We start from the raw sequence: 21507 nt of genomic DNA, 5'->3' as shown, positions 1-21507 counted from the left end.
CAGAGTTCGCAGGCGCTAATGCAATTAACACTCTCTCGGAAAATTCTCCCACTCTCTCTCTCACTCTCTTTTTGTCCATTTCTCTCTCTCTCTCTCTCTCTCACTCGCCAAGTAAGTGGAGCAAATTGCCGTCACTTGTAACAGGCTCCCAGCACTTGCAGGCAGAGTTCTTTTAATTAATTTTAACAGTGCAAACAGTGGGCGTGGCCCCAAAGTTTTTTCACTGCCTTTGTGTGTGTGCGTGTGTTTGTGTGTGTGTGTACTGTGTGTCTCCGTGTGCGTGTCCTTGATGTCGGTATAAAAGGGCATCGCGTTGGCTGCCAAAAAGGAAAGCGGCAAACAGAAATGACAAACTGATGAAGTTTTGAGGAAAGAATAAGAAATTCATTTGCGTTGGCTTTTGTTTGGGTGGGAAAATGGGGTATAAGGGGGGCCAAGTACTCAACAATGGTTTTAAGGAGTTAAATGGAAAGAAAACAGGAATTAAATGAGAGAGGGAAAGCTGGTTAAAGGAACAAGTTGTTGAGGTATTGTGGAATTATTATCATTTGAGTTGGAAAAAAGTTGATATAATGAAAAGTCAATGAATTAAAATTAAAACAAATATTTTTTACATTAATAATAGCAATAATTGTATTTATTCTTTAAATTGCGTATTGATAATATTGCAGGGTATTAACAATTTACTCAGTAGCTTGTATCGCTGTGAAGGAATCGTTTCCGACCCTATAAAGTATATATATTCTTGATCAGCATAAACAGCCGAGTCGATCTAGACATGTTTGGTAGAAAACATTTTTTTCGAATTTATTTTCGCAATTTTATGTCTAAATTTTATACTTTAAAATTGTCAAAATTTGACAAAAATTTAAATTTCTTTAATCATAAAACTTAGTATGCAGATTATTTAGCCCTATTAAAATTAGCACAGAACAGCTTTCCGATTTTAAATTAATGCATTTTTGGCTTAGTTTTACATTTTTTAAACTTTGATTTGTCATTAAAAAATATTGATAAATTTCGCCTCAAAAAACGGTACTATAATTTAAGTCAGAAGCTTGAAACGATGTGAAGGAGTCATTTCCGACCCTATAAATCATATATATTCTTGATCAGCATCAAAAGCCGAGTCGATCAAGATATCTTTGGCAGAAAAAAAATGTTAAAATTTTTTTTTCAATATTTTAAAAGGGGTTTTTAAATTTAAAAAAATCGAGAAAAATTAAAAAATTTCATTTTTAAACTGAGTATGCAGAATTGTTAAACAGATAAAAACAAAAATAGTAATGCTTTTCGAATTGAAATTGATCAATTTTTGACCAAGTTATGAGTTTTTTAAACTTTAATTGGTTAAAAAAATATATCATATAAAATTAGAGTCAAAAATTAATGAAAAATGCAAATTATTGTGTGTTCCTGGTAGCATAAAATGCCCAAAACGTTGACGATTGCAAAAAGTCATATATATTCTGAATCGTCATCAAAATCCGAGTTAATGAGTACCAAAAACATGAGAGCCAAAATTTTTAAATTTTTATTCACAGTTTTTACATTTTTAAATTTTACAAAAAATGAACAAAAAATTTAATTTTTTTACATTTTAAGCTGAGTATGCAGATTTGTTAACCTGGTAAAAAATTAGCATGAGAACGCTTTCCGAATTAAAATTAATGATTTTTTTACTTTGTTATGCGTTTTTAAAACTGAGTTGTTAAACAATTTGTCATATAGATAAATATTGTTTTAAAGAATATAAATGAATATATTAATCTCTAATTTAATATAATTAAAGTTATTATTTATCATTCTGGAAACCTTTCCAGTTACTGATGCTACGGCTTTCTCAACGCTTTTGAAAATTCCCCAAAGTCCCTCTAAGTTGCACCCTACTTCCTCCCTACTTTCTTCATATATACTACTACTTTTTCCGCATTTTCTCTCCCTTTTCCATGCCACTATGTACTCCCGGGTGTCAGTTTCTGCCACGCAGTTCATTTTGTGGCGCGCAAAGTTTAAATTTAAAAGCCGTGGAAGTTGCAACTTGCTGTGGCCAGTGGAAATCAGCGTAACACAAAAACACCAAATGATTCGCTAACTTTGCACCGTTTTTCCCCCTCTCAGACTTGGCTGTTACAGTTCACTTGGTTTGCTTTTCTTTTCCATTTTTCCTAACCATTTTTATTGTTTTAAGCTGTCGCAGCGTGCAAACTTTGGCTAGGAAAAACTTTTGCCTGTCAATGCAGGCGCCTTTGAATATTTATAGACTGCAGAGGGAAGTCCCCGTATATCTAAGGTGCGAAAAGCATCAACCGGAGCAGCATCCGGCCGGAGAGCAGCTGTCTTGACTCTGTAAGCGGCATAAAATTTTCACACGCCGCTTGATAAAAAAAAAATTTGCATAGGCTAAGGGAAACACCGAACGAGAAACCCTTTCCCTATTGTTGCTCGAAATGTATTTTTCTAACCGGGCGACAAAGAATTATATGGAAATTATGCAAATGCAGCCGACGATATCCTCGCCGAGAGATGGATTTTAAGGGGGACACAGACACCCAGGCTTAATTGCAACGTAGCACCAGCATCCTTTGTTCGCTTTTGCAACAGGACATTGGTTTTGTGTGCCTTTTTTTTGTTGTGGCAAAGAGCCTCCTCCTGAGCTCTCGTTTTTGTGCCAATCGATTGGCAATTGGCAATTGGCAATAATCAATGGCATAAGTGCTAATTTGCATTGTCAGTTTGTCAGAATTGGCATTGCCGTTTTCCATTTTAATTGTGCCTTGCAATTGACTCTCATGAATCGTAATTACGTGTTACATTGAGCCAAGTCAAGTGGAGGATTATTACAGGGTTGGATCGGTTGGAATATATCCTGTTCTCCTTGAAATCGATGCTTCATAAAAAACGCATAAAAGAGATAATTAAGGCTTGAGGTGATAGAGGTAAGAGTATGAGGGATTTAAAGGGAACGTAAGTTATCAATTGAAATGAGAAAACTAAAAGTATTTGAAAAGCATCTGAATGAATAAAAGTAGTTTAAAGGTCATAGAAAATGACTCAAACCGAACTAAAACAAATACACAACTAATTAACTTGCTGCACTTTCCTTTCCCATTAAGATTTCCATCTCAATTCAGTGTCACAATGCCTGAAATGCAACCTGCACTTTCGGGCCAAAATCAATTTCAGGCACCATTAAACTTGCCTGGAAATCGAAAAGAAACAAAGGCGGTCTCAATTAGCAGGCCATAAACTGAATTCCGAATGCCACGAAATGCCTTTAAACTGCAGAAGCAGGAACTCGAACCCGAACTCGAGCGGCAAACGGTAGCGCCTTGCAATTAGCCAGGCTAATTAAGTCGCACCCATGAATAGGAGCCGAAAACGTGGCTTATAATGAGCCAATTTGCATGTTTAAGAGCGCATTAAGAGCTAATCGCAAAAAACAACAGCGAATGCTTAAGCAGCCAAGCTTAAAACGAGGCCAGCCTTAAAATGATTGCCAGCCTTTGTTTGATGAATACGATAAGTTGTCAAGGAAAGTCGACATCCCACAGAAAATAACTTAATTTAGTAAAGGGATTTTCCTTTAATAAAATAAGAAGAGAGAGCTTATGTGGTTTATATTATAAGCAAACAGTGATTTATTAATGCAATTAATTTATTTATAACCAAGGGAGAAACCTCTCTTAAAAATGGGACTAATAAAAGGAAGAATTTCGAAGACTTTTTAATTAGAAACAAAGCCTAAAAATTTTATATTTTTTAAAGGAATAGACTATCATATTTTCCCATTTTCTGGCATATAAATTTTCTTATTTTGCCATGTGAAAACACTCGTTCACATGTAATCAATTCGGCTTAACCCTCTGGTCCATGCCACAGACTTTGTTTCACAGGCAAAATTTCTTGACCAAGCAAAAAACTTTTCAAGAAAATATGGTTGAGTTTATAGGGGGGCGCCAAAAGGGAACAAGGAACAAGGGGGAGTGGCACTGCAGTTGGCAGTCACATTTTGGCCCATTGGCCATTTGGCCATTTGGGCAACCATTTGTCTGCGGCAGACAGCGATGACGATCCGAATGACGACGGGGCGTGCATTTTGTTTACATTTGCAGACAAAAAAAAAAAAACCCCCGAAAGGGAGCCGTTTCACCGAATTTTTTCTCCTCTTTTTTTTGGTAGCAAGCTTATGATTAATTGCCCCTTGCAGGCGCCGGTCCAACCTTCCCGAAAAAAAGTTACCATTTGAAGCGAAACCAGGGGCCAGCGACACTAAAACCTCACTTGTTAATGCCGAAAAATTAACGCAAATTATTTCAACGCACGCTGCAAATGATGGCCAAGTTAATTTCGGAGGGCGTAACGGAAAGCCAAGCGAAACAAAAAATAAATATAAGGGGAGTCCGGAGCATTTAGACGGTAATTAAAATTGATGTGAGCTCATTTCAAACGAAGTCTAGAGGAGGGAAAAAATAAGTAGATTGAAATTGGAAACCAAGTTGATAATGGTCGAGGGTAATGGAAATAGGAGGAGCATCAACGGCATTAAAATAAGAATAAGTCTTTGGTCTCAAGGCTTTCATTAAATTCCACTTAAAGTAAATTAATCAATTTTATTTACCTCAAAAGATTCTGAGAGCTTTAATTATAGTTTTTAAGAAAAATCAATACTACGGAACATTTGTTTTTTATAATCAAATACGGGAATATATTTATTTGCAGGCCTTAAATTGAGCATAAATTTAATAGATAAAATATGCTAAAATAATAAGCGAATAAGAAAGAAAACAAGGATAAGAAGTGATCAGTTTTCAGCTTACATTTCATTAAATCCATTTAAGGAAATATATTGATGTGCAAGCTTTAAAATGTATTACTTGCTCCCTATGAAGGTAAACCTTAATATTTAGAATATGGAAAAGAAAACAAGCTTACAATAAACCTTCGAATGCATAAAAATTCAAATAAATTAACCACTAATTTGAGCTCTTAATAGCATTAATTGATTGCTCTCCAAACACCCAATTCTTTCACATTTTCGCAATTTTAATTAATTTGCAGACCAACACCAAGCTGGATTCTCATTAGATTTCGAACAATATTTACTCGGCGGACCGTCATATCTGCGTTGTGTAACTGGTTTTCACATTGAATTGCATTTCGTGGCTTATTGACTCGTTTATTGGCTCCATTCAGCGGCCACTTCAGATCCGATCAGAGCCAAGCCGGGCCATTGTGGCCATTCTCAATGGACTGACGCCCACTTCAGCCGGTAAGTTGGTTACTAATTTTTTGCAATTGTATCTATCTATCTGAGGGACCTATCCCGTATCCGTATCCGCATCCATCTGGGCATCCACTTGTAATTGTATCTGTGGAGTAGTAGGAAAAGCAGGCGGCATCAGCGTTTCAATAAACCGCACTAATGAAGCCCATTCAAAGTGCAATGATGTTACCTATGTACTCTGTCTCTCCCTTTGGGGGAGAGTGGTGTTTTCCCTTTGGGGTTTTCCGCTTGGCGTCGATTTTAATGGGCGCGAATATTAATGACATTTCCATTGCATTTGCCGGAGAAGATGAATCCGCAGCCAGAAAACTCTTGTCAGCATAATTACGGGCTCTATGGCATCCTCTTAGGTCCCCCCTCTGCCTTTGTAATTGAATGTCTAGATGGTACTGACTTTCTTTATGGGTTTTTCTTTTTGCAACTTTACAGGGTTTTTCATTATTTCTGGCTTTTTTTAGTTGGTTTATTATGCGGATTATTTTCCATATGCGTTAAGAGTAAATAAAATGTGGCTAGAACCGGGTAATCATAGAATATGGAGTATTTAGGAATTACTCGGATAAGGAAGTGTAAGATGCATATAAAGATGAACCTTTTTTATCAGTTTCAATTATCATTACCTTGCTTATACTCCGTTTTTATTGTAATGAATAATTAATTTCTCTTTCTATAAATTTTTTATTTCACTCCCTTTACTTTTATCATTTTTATAGGGTTTTTAACTTATTTAAAATTGTTTTATGCTTATAAATATTTTATTTCTATTCCTATTAAAATTGTATTAGCACCACCATTATTTTTACGAGTTTCTAAATGGAGAATACCAAGTACCAAGCCTTTCTCCCCTACTATTAGGTGCCTCGATTAGTAAGCCATAAATAACCCTTTAAAAAGGCGAATATTTTAATATTAATTAACTGCCTGCATGAGTCGCTGTAAAAATTCTCAGGCTAAGTTCTCTATTAATCGGGGAATGGCCAAGATGCCTCCTGGCAGCCGGGGGGGGGCGTGGCGGCGGCCATGCGAAGTACATTTCTTATTCACTTGATCCCCTGAATTGCGCGCCAAAGTTAAAGTGCAGCTGTGGCAGTTGCCTCTGTTGCAGGTTCTGGCTGGGACTGAGGGCACTCCCTCTCTCTCTCTCTCTCTCAGTGTGTTGCATGCCTCAATGCATTTCCACTTGCCGAGCAGCCAACCAAGAGCTCGAGGGGAACAGCCGCGAAAATGGAGTCGGGCGATATGCCTTCAAGTACGAGAATTATTTTCGCTTTTCTTTATTTCCATGATGTTGCCATAATTGCGTCCCTGCAATTCTTTCATCAAAGTGCGCCTCATCAGTGAAATAAAAAAATGGGAAATAAAAAACAAAACTCGCTGGAAATCCAGAAAACATCCCATCCATCCCGCACTCTATCTCGCTTTTCGTGCGGTAATTAAAGCAAACTGCGAATTTTTTTCGGCGCTTTTCAGAGCTGTAATTAAAAATGGCAAAAGTTTTGTTTTTGTTTTCAACGCTTTTGTTGCATGCAACGTTGGGGTGGCGGGTACTCTGAAACCGCGTCAAAAGCAACGGAAATGCAATGGAACGGACCCACCAATCTTTCCCAGCCTCGGGTTTTCCACTCTTCGCTCTGTTTTTGTATGCTTTTCAGTTTTGGTTTTTATTTTTCCTGGCATTGATATGGCAAAAGTTGCTGCCGGATTGCCGTTGTTTCGCCAGAGAACTCTGGCTCTGGCTCTGGCTCTGAGGCTCTGAGTCTGAGTCTGGGGCAGTTATGACCGCAAAATCAGCTTAAAGTTGTACAGCTTGATGGAGCTGAAAAAGCCAGCAAACTGTGAGTTTTTATGCTCGGAAAATGGTAGTAGAGAAAGGCATTGGGGTTTTCCTGGAAATTACTCAACTCTTTTGGGGAATATTTTTAAGCCATATGTTATTTGAGATAATTAACTTGTGGGGATGGTTTACTAAGAACATTGTTACTGAAAAGATTTCTAGAGGAAATGGTCATTTAACTAAAAGAAAAATACTATTAAATAGATAAAAGGTTAATGGAAAGTATATAAACAATTGAAAGGAATTCTCAAAAACAATGAAAAACATGTAATTAAATAAGCAAAGGTTACTAAGTACTCCTTATTAACATATCTAAGTATTGAAAACTTAATTAAATCAATTAAACAATTAACCCTTTCTCCAATTTACATCCAATCAATCCCATCAGTTCCCACCTCCTGGGTTTTAACCAAAACCAAAACCGAACCATCAATCAGGTATTGAAGTGGGGAACTCAAATCAAGTCAAGACCGCCAACTAACCATAAATATGCTGCTTTGGCCGAAATACAAATTAAATTAAGCAGCGACGAGACAAAAGGCAGACTGCCAGCAATTTACAGAAGACAAAAACAAAGAAAAAAACTGCCAACAAATCAAATTGCCATAAAACCAGGGTCCATGGACCTGGGACCAGGAACCGGGGGCCAGGAGCTGCTCTCTGTGACGCGACACACGAGGCCATCTGACAGTGCTGGCCAATTCCCGGGTTGACAATTGCGGTGGCGGTAGTGGCGGTGGTGCTGCCTTGGCTGTTGAGTAAATAATTTCGTCTTGGCCATAAAAAGGCTGTCAACATGGGGAGCCGGCGGGTGGACTGTGAGGGGGTTAAGTGAGGTTTCTCGCGGGGTCTTAACCGGAGCGGGAGGAGCAGGGGACAGTGGAGCAGAGGCCTGTCAATTGCCGGGAGATTGATGCCCCTGGATAATAGCGACGCGAACAATTTGCAGACGACAACACGCCGCGAACTGAGAAGACAAAGATGGAGCTTTTCAGCTTGACTTAAAAAATAAAAATAAACAAGTCAAAAAAAGGTGGCATAAGTTTAAAGATCGAAGAGTTAAATACCCTTGAAAGTAGGAGAAATTAATGAGGAATAAATAAAGTGATTAGATCATCTATTAATGTTATAGGAAATATATATGTAAAAGGTCTAAAAATATTATGTAGAATTATGTGCAAGTCTTAAAGATGTTTCTGATACATCAAGGGAGTCTTTTGATTAGGAAAAACTATAATCCATAATTTATCTAGGATTTTTTGATTATATTCAAACCCCTAGAAAAAAAATACAACACTTTCCCAAAGAGTATCCAACAAAAAACACAGACAGATGGAGACCCCCTCAAAAAAAAGAGTCTGTGACACCGACAGAGAAAGAGAAGTCTCTTTGAGCTGAAATCTCCAGCGGTGGTCCGCGGCGACAACTGACTGACAACTCTTTAGGCCGTCCGCGTTTAACGGGATTTCTTGAGCAAGTTATTTGCCCAAAAATGGCCAAAAGCCGGCGAAGTGTTGACATGGCTGCGACGGGTGACATCGGCGCATGCGTGACACCCCCAAGAGATGGTCTCAACATACAATTGGTTGCGGGGGAAGGGGTACAAGACGAGGGGTAGCTCTGCTGCCTCAAATGGCAACTGGACAATCGGTGGCCAATATGGTAAACACAACCATTCTCTGTCCCACGACAAATTCTTCCACCAGCTGTCCCAGCTCAATTAGCCATCAAGATCATCGCCAGCTTGGGAATTGTTCTTGGCCAACAGCTGGATGGATAGAGAGAGAGAGAGAGAGAGAGACAGCGGGCCTAGACAAAGGCTGGCATTGTCTCGTCTCTCCGGCGGCAGGATGCAATAAAATGCAGGTGCACATCCCATTTCCCACAACCAAACACATTCATCTCCATGGCCATAGCTTTGCCTTTAACTTCAATTGCAGTTGTTTGCACTGGAAATAAAATCAGGGTTTTACAGAGAAATAAAACCTTAAAATAGCATTGAAATAACTCAAAGGAAATAGTAGAAACTAAAGGTAAAAATGAAATTAAATATAGTATAAGATATGGGATCATTTTATCAAATAAACACAATCTTAACTTACTTTATTATGATGCTTGATTGGGTTTTGTATTAATCCCTTTATATATTTCTAAGAATATTGCAATTATTTATTTATATTTTTATATTTATATAGAGTATAGCCTTTAGCTTCCTGATTTTATCAGCAGTCCTTGCAGTGCATGTCCTTTTCGAACTGCATCCGTGTATTCTCCACTCGCCGCGTTCTCAACATGTTGCCAAGTCATTAACTTGAGCCTGCTCCTGGCTTTTGTTGCATGTTTGTGATTACACATGGGGCGGAGGGGGGCAGGATGGGGATGGGGGGAGGAATGACTGTAACAAAGGCGGCCAGGACATGGACATGTCGTTGCTGCTGCTGCTGTTGTTGTTGTTGTTGCGCCTTGAGCGTTTGGGCCATTTGAAAATTGCAGTAGGGGTTGCAGTCAGCAACCACTTCGAGGCAGGTTCTCATCCCCCCTTTTGGCTACGCCATTGTCTCGGTTCTGCGAGTGTGTTTTGCTCATGTGCGAATTTTTTTTCTTGATGGCTCGAAGAAGAAAACAACCCCCAAGTGGCAGGCACACACACACACACACACGCACACACATCAGCTGCGTGTGGCAATGTCAACTGGGGCGTCTACAAGCTGCTAAGTGCACTTGCCCAGCATTTCTTTTTTGCTCCTTCACCCCCCACCACCACCCCCCGGTAGGTCTTTCTTTTAGCCATGAATACATAATGCCCTGCACTTGAGGCGGACTCCTTTCTTTTGCTGCCTTCCTTTTTGGCGTGTGTGACAAAGGCGAGAACGAGCCAGCAGGCTGGCTAATTCAGAAGCCAGAATTCAGTCGGGGGTCCGTCAGATAAATGCATTCTCTCTAAATGTTGCAAAAAGGATATGCACAGCCTCATTCAGCCCCCTTCCAGAAATCTTTGTATGCTCCTTCCGTTGCCAGTCGGCCGGAAAGTAATTAAAATCTGCGCTTAAGTGCAGCTCTTCAAAATGCTGCAATACAAAGTAAAAAAAAAATAAAAGGAAACAGCAAGAAGAGTAATAAAAAAAGAAGGTTTTGGTCGTAGACGAGCCACATTGGGTGGTAGCTAATTGTTAAAGATTTCAATTTCAAAAAGAAAGCCATATAGCTAAATAAATTCAAATTGTTAAAAAATAAAGTGTATTCTTTTAAATTCTAAACTCACCAATGTTCAAGGCGACCTCTAGTGAGCTTTGAGTGTAAACTAATAGGGACTTATTAGAATATCCTTAGAAGAGACAAGGGCGCCCTCTGCTGGCTGTCAAAAGTGTTCTCAGTTGGGTTTTCTCTTAGTCCGGACACATGCAATGTGGGAACAGTTTACAAGAGAGGAGAAAAACATGGAATATAAGATTCGCAGGGGTTGAAAACCTTGAGGAGAAGTGAAACATCGCAGAGGCACAGAAACATCGCTGGGAAATAAACTCAAACTCAAGTTAAAACTCAAACTCAAACTCACCCTCGAAAAATATTTCCCCTTAAAAGTAAGTCACTCAAAAAGGTATTTTAAGGGGAGGAAATTTATCAAGCTCAACATGACGAGTGACTCGAATCGAGTTGAGTTCAAAAAGAAGCCCCTTCCTTATGTAGACATTACTTCCATGTATTTACTCGTTCCATTTCGGGCAGCTGTGCTAATTAATCGAAACTGTGCAGTAATTGAACAGAACTAATAGAAAATGTATTTGTAGTTAAAAGACATGTAATATTAAATAGGATTTTACGAGTTAAGAGTTACATTATGTTAAAATATTAAAATCTAAAATAGAAACAGACGATTTTGATTTGAAAATTCATGAAAATCGAATAAGTCTTTGTTTATTTCAAATATATATATTTATTAATCCTCAAAAATAGAAAATAAATAAAAAAAAAAGGTATACTGAATACATTATTTTAACATAACTAATATAAAGAGTAATTAGGTTAATCAGGCATAGTAAGATCTATTAATATAAACGTTAGCATTCTGTTAGACTTACTCTCTGATATCCTTTTTTTCTCTTCTACAGCAATCAATATATTATATTTTAAATATATTTAAATCGGTGAGTAATCAGTCTGCAATAATTTTAAGTTCCTAAATATATTTTAAATAATTTCAAAGAAGTATTAGCCCCACATTTTTCCTACCTCATTTTCATATCTCCACTAAAACCTTGTCACATGACATCCGTGAAACTCTTTCTGACTGATATCCCCATTCGCTCATATTAAATCCCGAAATTAACTAAAAGTTAGAGGGCCAATGGCAAAGAATGCCCAGTGTTTTCAATATGTTGCAAACATTCTCGGCATTTTTGCAAACTTTTTCTTGCCACACGCAGCTGCCGGGATAAAGTTTCGGTTTTGCTGAGCGCAAAAAAGAAAAAATCCTGCAAGAGATTCGCCATCATCATCATCATCATTTTCATCATCATCGGAATACATCATTGTTCGTTCGCTTCGGGCACAAGTTCAATTCTCAAATGCAAACTGCAAATGAGCAAAAAATTGTCAGACTTCAAAGGGAGGAGGAGAGTGGAGGAAAGCGGAGCGGAAGGGGGGAAAACTGTGAAAATTGAAATGAAAATTACCCATTGTGGCATCGGCAGCATTTCAATTTGAGCTGCCATTTTGCACGTGCCCGGAGAAGGCTTCTTCCTTCTGACCTCCGTCCCTGCTCCGCAATCCCCTCTAATGGTCCATGGCTGGTTGAGTTTTCCCCGCTTTTCCCGCCCTCTTAGCACCCCACCTTGGGTAATCTTGGCAAATGCCTGGGAGCCTTGCATTTTATTCATGGCCTTGGTCCACGTCCGACTTTATTAGTTATTTTCCGCTCAATTTGTGCTCCTGGGGAGGCAGGATAACAAGAAAAATTATTTTCATTTCATTCAACACATTCATTATGTCCCAAAGAGTGTTCCTTTTCCACTCCCACGCACCTTTCGTTGGCCTTTTGTTACAGGTTTTTTTTTTAAAGCAAGCGAAATATTTTATTACTATGCAGATTAAATTGGGGATGATTATGAGAGATTTTTCATATATTTTTAAGCATTTTATAAATATCTATTTATTAGATATTTAATATTTACTCATAACTTAGCCAAAAAATTGATTAATTTCAATTCGGAAAGTGTTGATATGTTAGTTTTTACCAGGTTAACAAATCTGCATATTTTCCCGATTTTTACAAATTTTACCAATAAAAACTTTTGGAAAAATTTGAAAAAATTTTTTTCTGCCGGAGATGGCTAAATTGATTCTGCTTTTAATTCTGATCAAGAATATATATACTTTATATGGTCGGAAATGACTCCTTCACAGCGTTACAAGTTTAAATACCCTGGAAGGGTATAAATATAATATTGTTAGATGGCATGGTAAATAAGTTTGTTTATATAAATTTTAAAGGCTTATAAATTAAATGAAATAATATTTTGTTATAGATTTAAAATCAATCAAATAATATCCCTTACATTTTTTCATATCTAAAATTGTTTAATCAACAAGAATCCCTGTAATTTCGTTAAGTGTTCCCTGCAATTTATTCACTGGCCAAGATGGCGACATCTTTTGTTGCAATTCACGTTGATTAGCGGCCGTTGAAGGTCGTCTTCTGTCCTTACCAGCCTTTTCCTAGCTCCTTTTCCTCTTCGTTGAGAATTTTCTCAGCTGTCCTTTGAAGAGTGAGAAAAGTTCACAGCTAATTACATTGGTTAGTTGAAAAGTTTAGGCACAATTATCAACACTTTACCAGGCACGACATGATGGGGCACAAAAAAAACTTGTCAGACACGCCCACACGCAGTCAATATATAAGACTGAAGTCCAGGGATTGACCAGAAACAGTTCTAGTTCGAATTTTCCGTGGAAAGTAACCTATAAAAAATGGACAAGGAAGAGGAGGAGACTACACCGAGGACCTTTGAGGACATGATGCGGGTGCCAGTGCAGTTTTACAGGAGCATTGGCGAGGATATCTACGCTCATCGGTCGAAGAATCCACTAAAATCACTCCTGTTGAAGATATATCTTTATGCGGGATTTATCAATTTCAATTTATTGGTGATTGGTGAACTGGTGTTCTTCTACAAGTCCATCCAGGACTTTGAGACCATTCGTTTGGCCATTGCCGTGGCACCTTGCATTGGCTTCTCCCTGGTCTCTGACTTCAAGCAATTCGCAATGGCTTACCGCAAGCAGCTACTGGTTCAACTCCTGGACGAGCTCGAGGACATGCATCCGAAGAGTATTCAGAAGCAAAAGGAATACCAAATGCCAGATTTCGAGAAGACCATGAAGCGAGTGATCAATATCTTTACTTTTCTGTGTTTGGCCTATACCACAACCTTTTCCTTCTACCCGGCCATCAAGGCTACGGTGAAGTATAATTTGCTGGGCTACGATACCTTTGATAGGAATTTTGGTTTCTTGATTTGGTTTCCCTTCGATGCTACTAGTAATAATCTTATTTATTGGATTACTTACTGGGATATAGCTCATGGCGCCTATCTGGCTGGGATAGCCTTTCTCTGTGCGGATCTCCTCCTGGTGGTAGTCATCACCCAAATCTGCATGCACTTTAATTATATATCTATAAGACTCGAGAATCATCCTTGCAATCCGGAAGAAGACAAGGAGAACATAGAGTTTCTGGTTTGGATCATCAGATATCACGACAAATGCTTGACGTGAGTGTAACTATTTTTTTAGAATTTAATTTTCTTACTCAAGATAAATCTTTACCTTTTCCTACACAGTCTCTGTGAACATGTCAACAGCTTGTATAGCTTTTCCTTGCTCCTCAATTTCCTGATGGCTTCGATGCAGATCTGTTTCATAGCCTTTCAGGTCACAGAGTCCACCGTGGAGGTAATCATTATCTACTGCATTTTCCTAATGACCTCCATGGTTCAGGTTTTTATGGTCTGTTTCTATGGAGACTCTTTGATAGCAGCGGTGGGTTTAGGATGAGAAGTACTTTAAAGATTTTGCATTAAATCAATATTTATTCCCAGAGTCTTAAAGTGGGCGATGCAGCCTACAATCAGAAATGGTTTCAGTGCAGTAAAACCTATTGCCATATGCTAAAGCTACTGATAATGAGGAGCCAGAAGCCGGCTTCTATAAGACCGCCGACTTTTCCGCCCATATCTTTGGTTACTTATATGAAGGTAGTATTTTATAGTGAGTGTATTAACAATTATATAAATTGTTGTTCTTTTTATTAGGTCATCAGCATGTCCTACCAGTTCTTTGCCTTGCTAAGAACCACCTACAAAGATGGCTAATTAGTAAAATAAATAAAAACAAAATGCTTATCCTTATACTCGTTAAAGCCAGTTAGTGGCAGCGTATAAAAATGCCTTAAACACAACTTATAAGGAATTATAATACATCTATACTGACCCGCTTTTGCTTAAAACCTAAATAAAAAACCAGCTAGAGTCCCAGGCTTAATTGATTAATTAAAACACTTCTCTCTATATTCCACATAAAATTTCTCTTCTGGAAATCGATTTGCCAATAAGGGAGATTTTCAACAACGCTTGAAAAGTCCACCTTCTACTTGTATTCCCACCCAACAGCTTCCCAATCGAAGGCCTTCGAACTTAATGACGCCCTCGACACGCTTTGATAATATTTAATTAAAAATCGCATTTAAAATTAATAAGCTTAAATGGAGACCAATAGCGCCTGGCCGAGCACAAAAATCCGGCAAAAGCTGAGGGCCGCACACGAGGCAAACAAAATAATAATATTTTTTTCAAAAGGAATATTACAGCGCACAGGAGCCCAAAAAAGAGAGCCACAAAAAATCAGCAGGCAAAGGGAGTCCTTCTCCTCCGCCTCCCCAGCCTGTCCTTTGAGCCACTCCCCCGCTCTGACCTGGTAATAAAAGGAACAACATAAAACGCAATCACAATCATCGACAATAATCTGGGCAGCTGCGGGAACCAACAAAAAAATGCTTATTATAAAATTTCACAGTTTTTCAATGAGCAAAAAAAAAAATGAGAAAAACATAAAAATCCTAGTGCGCGGGGGTGGAATGGCAATGGCAATGGCTTTTCAAAATCATAATGGCAGCTAGTAACAAGAGTTTTGTGTGCAAATAGGCGGCGGCCAGTGGGAGGGTAGAAAAATTTGTTTTGCCATGGCGGCCAACCGATCAGAGTCGGAGCTGGAGCAAATACCACGTCAGCAGGAGATGGCCCCCATTAGCCGTAACTCCCACGTTTTTGTACAGCAAACACCGAGAGAAAAAATTACAATTTAAATATGAGTAAAGTTAACAATTTGGGAGATTTAAATCATTCTAAATGAAAAGTTACAAGGCTTGATATTAGACTAAAAGAACTCTGTAAACAAAAAAGGGCTTAGAAGATATATAGAAACAATTTATGATACATTCCTATAAACGGTGTACTGATATTTTATTTCAAAATATTATTTCCTAAAAAATTTAGAGATTTTTATTTTTCTAAATGGAAAAGTTATTAGGCTTAGAAGGACTAAAAGGACTATGTAAACAAACAAGCCTTTAGAAGAAATATAGAAAAAAATATATGATATATTCCTATTAAGGGTGTGTTGATATTTTATTTTAATATAAAATTTACTTAACATACTTAAGAAATAGTTTTTAAATAGATTACTTGATTTTTAAATGTCTTAAATGGAGTACAAAAATGTATATGTATTTATTTCTGTATAGTTTGTCTTGAAAATATTATTCTTCAAGTACTTCTCATCCAATTTTCTCCTTGTGTGTGACTCCGATGTTCACGTCACGCGCGACCACTTAAAAAACCTTGGGACCCCCCCTGCCACCCACTCGGCCTGTTCTCCATTTCACCCAAACCCCATGGACCCCCATCCCTGGCATTTTCCACCTCCTGCCGTCGCCCAAGCTCATTGCATTTTCCCTTAACAGGCCGTTAGTCGTTATTATTTTGGTCCATTGACGCTGCGGGCCATTGCTATATAGCCAGAGCGTAGTGTGTACACAAGGCGAAGAAGTGAGTGCTGTATATAATGGCTGAAACGATTGGGAGGGAAAGGAGAAGGACTCTCCTTATGTACCACCCCCAGGATATGGACTCGAACTCGGACCATCCACCGATCCACCCTCGGTGACGTTGATGTCCCGTATTGGAATCGCGTTCGTTTCGCTTTGGTCCTGGCCCTGGTCTCGGTCGTGGTCGTGGTCCTTGTCCTCATCGTCATCATCATCAGCAGCAGGACTCGCAGGACTCGGGGAGTGGGATGGTAGCAGGCACCACCAGGAGGGCAATTTTTATAATTTTAGTCTCGTTTGCTTTGAATTTATTTTTTATTTCTTTTTTTCTCTGCGAACTTCCCTTGGCTTGAGTTGACTCCTCCCCCTTCTGGCAGGACTTGGTCCTGGGCGGGTGGATGCTTTTTTTCTTCCCACTTCCCTTCTACTTCGTCCTTTGGCTTGTTTCTTTTCTAACATTTCTTGTCAGCCAGCAGCGGAGACAGACAGAGACAGGCCGATAAGGAGCGACAGGGAGAGAGCGCGAGCCCCTCACTGATTTACTTATGGCCTTTGTATTGGTTTCAGTTGACGGCTTTTCCCTACCATCCATTTTCCACCTCATCCTTATCGTCCTTCTTCCCAGCAGCCACTGCAAAATGGCGTTGACTGTATTGATTTTTGATTTATTGCCGATTCGCCGCCTTGTTTGTGCCCGGATTTTTTGTGTTCACTGTATAGGACCCACAAAGCGGTTAATACGAGGCTAATGTTAGGTTTATGATTAGTCAAAATGGGATAAACTGTACTGGAATAGCTTTGGAGATTTTTGGGGTCTTATTTAATATAATAATTGGGTTTTTCTGTCGAGAATTAAAAGCTAATTTGATAACAAATTGTATAATAAAATCCTTTAATGAACTTATTTAAAGTTAAAGGATCTTAAATGAATGTAAATTTAATTTCAACACACTCTAAATAATTTTAATTAATTGAAAAATATTTTTCTACAAAAACAGAAAGGTTAACAATTTTTTTAAACAAGAAAAATAAAAAATCGTATAGCTCAGCCAAAAAAAGCATTAATTTTAATTCGGAAAACGGTCCTATGCTAGTTTTTACAAGGGTATTAAATCTGAATATTCAGTTTAAAATGTAAAAAGAGTAAATTATTTTTCACGATTTTTGAACGATATAACCCCTTTTAAAATTTTGAAAAATTTTTAAATAATTTTTGTTTCTTTCTGAGATGGATAGATCGATTCCCCTGTTGATTCTGATCTAGAATATATATGATTTATAGGGTCGGAAATGACTCCTTCTCAGCGTAACAATCTTCTAAATAAGAATATAATACCCTGCAAGGACATAAAAATATGCAGCACTAGTAAGTAATTATATTACTTAATTGAACAGTTTCCCATTTATTGCTCTTAGGTTTATTATTTAAACAATCACAAGCAAGCAACTTTAAATCCCATCTTCTGCAATTCCTTAAATCTCTTCCCTTCAGTGATTCCTTGGAATTAATTAAGCTAGAAATCTATTCAGTATTCCCTGTGTATACTGACTTGTCCTTGTATCTTTTCCCAGTACACATCATCAGCTTTTATCGAATGTTCCCTGTCCCCCATTACAGCATCCACTCCATTTGCTGCTCATATTTCCTGCAGCATTTTTCCTTTCGTCCAGAGACAAACATTTCGCTTCGCCATTTCCAGGACCTTTCAGGACGATGGCGATGGAGTGGAGGGAGAAAAAAATGTAGCTGGACACAAACTACGCAAATACGTGAAGAAATCTTTTTATTTTGTCCTGGCATTCACGCTCATCAGCTTTTAATTTTATGCTCTTCCCGGGATTTCTCCGAAGAGTGTCCTGAGTCCTGTCCCCGGCTGAGTCTCAGCTTAGGTCTCAGCCTCGTGGCAACCGGCGCTAATGAGATCCGAGCGAGGCGAAGTCCAGGCGCCAGGCAACTTTCCATTACGTCGACTTTTTCCAGCTTTTCCTCGCCTTTCCACCGATTTTCCTCCTCCTCCTCCTCTCATGGTTGTTGTGTGTTTCATTTTGAACCTTTGTGCGCGATGGCTCTCCAAGTTGCCTGCTCGTCGTCCTCCTCGGGGGACAGCAAATGTCCTTTTGGCTTGTTAAGAAAATGTCGCTCTCTAATGCAGGACGTTGGAGTGGGAGTGCTAGTTGTCCTTGTTGTTTTTCCTCCGTCGCGCTCTTAAATTAGAAAAATGTAAATTTATTTTAATTAAGATAAATAAGTAACAAAATGTTTTATGGAAATTACGTTAACAACGCGTAGACAAGCGGGTGACGGGCGGCCATTACTGGACAGGAAGGGGGCCGCGGACCGGAAGGAGATTTTGTGAGAGAAGGGGGGGAGTGGGGACCGCAGGACAACTGCTTTAGCATGCAAATACACATAATCAGCAGAGCGGCAGGCAGGCAGCGAACAGCAAAAACAACAGAGGTCCTGGCCAAGGCCCACCTCCTCCTGGTTTTCTATATATTTTTTTCCGCCCCTCCACACCTCTTGAAATGGAATTATTTTTTTCCCATTTGTATATTCCGCCATTTTTTATGGCTTTGTTGAAAAGTTTTGCCGTTCGTTTGCTTCTCACAGTTTTTTATTCACAATTTTTTTTCTCCGCTCTCTCTTTTTTTTGTTTATTAACATCGATCGATGAGTGATTCCCGTTTATTTGCATTGATTACCCATGTACACACACTTTTGACCGCCACTGTTATCGACACTCGTCTGCTGGCGATGTTGAAACTTTTAATTGAGTGCCCCAAACCCAGAGCCTGAACAATTAATAAAATATTTCCCATTGTTCTTGTTCAAATTAATCAGAGTATTAATAAAGCAACAACAAAAAAAGGAGATATATGTTTCTGCCAAAGTAACAACGGAATATAAAATATTTTATTTCTGTGAGGGAGGTTTATATTTATATTTGTTCAATTCATTTAAAGGGTTCTTCGTAATTAGCATTTATAGTTAACAGAACTGGGAATTGTAAAATTGGGAATAAATATATTAAACTAATCAAAAATAATAATAATAATCCTGATATAGGTTTTGTTATTTAACGAGAAAAGTTCTTAATATAATTTTAAAACTGTTAATATAATGAAATACTAATATAAATAAACTTGTAACTTGCTAGAATATTTATTAACTGTAGAAATGTTATTTTAAAAGTACATTTTCCACTTATTAGGTAGGCTTTTCGCTGTATACATCTCAGATGCAGCTTCCAGCTATGATTCGCCTCTAATTATATTTCCAATTTCCCTTCCTGATGCCCTATTACTTACCCCCAAGTGCGTTCTCATTTCTTATGGCTTGAAAGGAAGCTCTCGAGCTTAGGAAATAACTACTTACTTGCCAACAAAATTCAGCGACATCCACTTGGACACCACCCTCGCCGCGTCTTAGCCCTATTTATGATGCTTAGCCTGCAGCATACTTTTCAAGCTTAATGGTTTAAATATTTACTCGTAATTAAAATTCAGCTTTATGCACATCACATCAAGTGCATAATCACAGACCAAACCAGACCGGGCAAGGCCATTGAGACAGTTTTTTTTGCATTTCTCTGGAGAGAGAGTGAGGAGAGAGAGAAAGCTGGCAACGCCCAATGCGGCTGACACAGCAGCCAGGAGCAGATGCCCAAGGAGCAGGCGGATGCTGGAGGGAGTAAGGAGTACCAGGACCAGGACCAGGACCAAGACCTGAAGCCATGGCTGACATTAGCCGGGGTGGAGGCGGAGTAAGCAACTGAAGATTATGTCGCCCCCAAAGTAAATGAAACTTATGCACAAATTACACAAGTCAGTTGACTGGCATCTACACAAGGTGCACTGGTCATAAAAAGTATGTTTTAAGAACAGAATAAGAATTATATAGAAATATTTAAATAGTAAGATTTACCCTGAGAATTTATAGAATATTTTCAGGCCAAGAGAAAGATCTAAATTAGAGAGTTAGAAGGAGTTTCTACTACCCATGATAGTTATTATTTATTCAGTGTCTTTTACAAGCTCTTTACTTAATCCCTACTTGAATTATTATATTAGTATTCTTTTTTCATTATTTATTTGTTATTAATTACAATTTTCCCCCAGTGCATTTGCCCCCCTTGTGCACCTTCAGGCGACTTAGCGTCATCGCTGGTCTCCGCTCATAATTAAAACCAGCGCTGAATGAAATCGCATAAAATGAATTAAACATTTTAAGGCTATTTAGGGGCGTAGGTAGGTGTAAGTGGGCGGGGGCTTGGGCATGGCTCTTGGGACAATTGCAGCGTTAAATGAAATATTAATGGCATGGATGTCGGCAAGGAGCGGCAATGGCAACGGCAACAGCAACGTTCTTTGGCTCTAATAAAGCGATGCTCCCAGGATGAAAAGAGGGGTGTTTGCCTGTTTTGTAGAGTAGGGGAGGCTTTTAATGATATATTTTTTCTCTGCAACTTCTACCGCTGTTGTTGTGCACACACACACACACACACTGGCAGGCTTTTTCAAGTGCATCATTATTTGTTGCAAAAAAAAAAAAAAAAGGAAAAAGAGGAGGCTGTGCAAATTCAATGCACTGCATTTTTAATCCCAACGCAAGGTTTTTCTCTTCTTTTCAATGCCTCAACTCAAGTGCATGCCACACCCCCAAACGCCCCCTTTTTCATATGCAAACATTTATGATGACGCTGGAAAATGGGGGGTCGGCCAGGGGCGTGGTTGTGGCACAAAGGTAGCTTTTGTTTCCACAGTGCACTGTGGACCGCATGGCATGTGTGTGTTGTTGTCGAGTGCAGGCCGCATAATGGGATGTCTGATGAAGCTCTTAGTCGGCATAATTACTTTTTTTTTTGTACATTTTTACCCGCTTTCCTTGGAGTCAGCAAAGCAGAGGATACGCCACGGTGTGGGAGTCCTGCGAGCGATGATCAATATCTGGCGGTGCCAAAAAGGAGTAGGTCAAAAATGGCCACAAGAAAATTCGGAAACTGAGCTTGTAGTTGAAAGGTTTTAATTCAAGGATTAAGAAAAATGTATAACTATTTCTTCCTTTACTTTTACTTGCCAGTTTCCTTGAGAAATCTCGCTAATAAGAAACCTTCGGTCTTCGATTTAAAATTCAGAGCCAAGGATGTGAGCCGCAGGAGGTAAGCGACCACTTGAGTGCCAATTAAAAATGTGTAAATAATTTCTACAACAATTACGTAGACCAGACAAAAGGCCTCGTTCGAATATGAATTAAGAAAAGGGGAATACCTGTAGCCAGGACCTCTC

General features: G+C 38.7%; 1 protein-coding gene and 1 pseudogene across 2 annotated transcripts in view; both read left to right on the top strand.

Moving 5' to 3' along the window:
• The window catches only part of LOC110184788 (transcription elongation factor 1 homolog pseudogene), an 82095-nt pseudogene extending 76823 nt beyond the window's left edge, over positions 1–5272 (top strand). The window contains exon 4 of the transcript XR_015272968.1: positions 5062–5272. The product of XR_015272968.1 is annotated as a transcription elongation factor 1 homolog pseudogene, transcript variant X2 (transcript). The remainder of the gene's footprint in view (positions 1–5061) is intronic.
• A 7816-nt stretch (positions 5273–13088) lies between these two features.
• On the top strand, positions 13089–14491 carry Or67c (Odorant receptor 67c). Its single transcript, XM_020953304.2, has 4 exons — positions 13089–13891; positions 13961–14159; positions 14219–14374; positions 14432–14491. Exons 1-4 carry the CDS (start codon positions 13089–13091, stop codon positions 14489–14491), a joined length of 1218 nt encoding a protein of 405 aa, XP_020808963.2.
• The last annotated feature ends 7016 nt before the right edge of the window (positions 14492–21507 follow it).

This window comes from Drosophila serrata, unplaced genomic scaffold, assembly GCF_035046125.1.
Source record: "Drosophila serrata isolate PLE 108 unplaced genomic scaffold, ASM3504612v1 contig_359, whole genome shotgun sequence".
NCBI classification, from domain to species: Eukaryota; Metazoa; Arthropoda; class Insecta; order Diptera; family Drosophilidae; genus Drosophila; species Drosophila serrata.
This window is presented reverse-complemented; position numbering and strand designations above follow the sequence as displayed.

Excerpts from the sequence above, each read along its gene's own strand:
- Or67c (XM_020953304.2), top strand. The coding sequence starts at position 13,089 with ATGGACAAGGAAGAGGAGGAGACTACACCGAGGACCTTTGAGGACATG. Across the intron at positions 14,160-14,218 it reads GAGACTCTTTGATAGCAGCG|AGTCTTAAAGTGGGCGATGC; the intron begins GTGGGTTTAGGA and ends ATTTATTCCCAG. Across the intron at positions 14,375-14,431 it reads CTTTGGTTACTTATATGAAG|GTCATCAGCATGTCCTACCA; the intron begins GTAGTATTTTAT and ends TCTTTTTATTAG.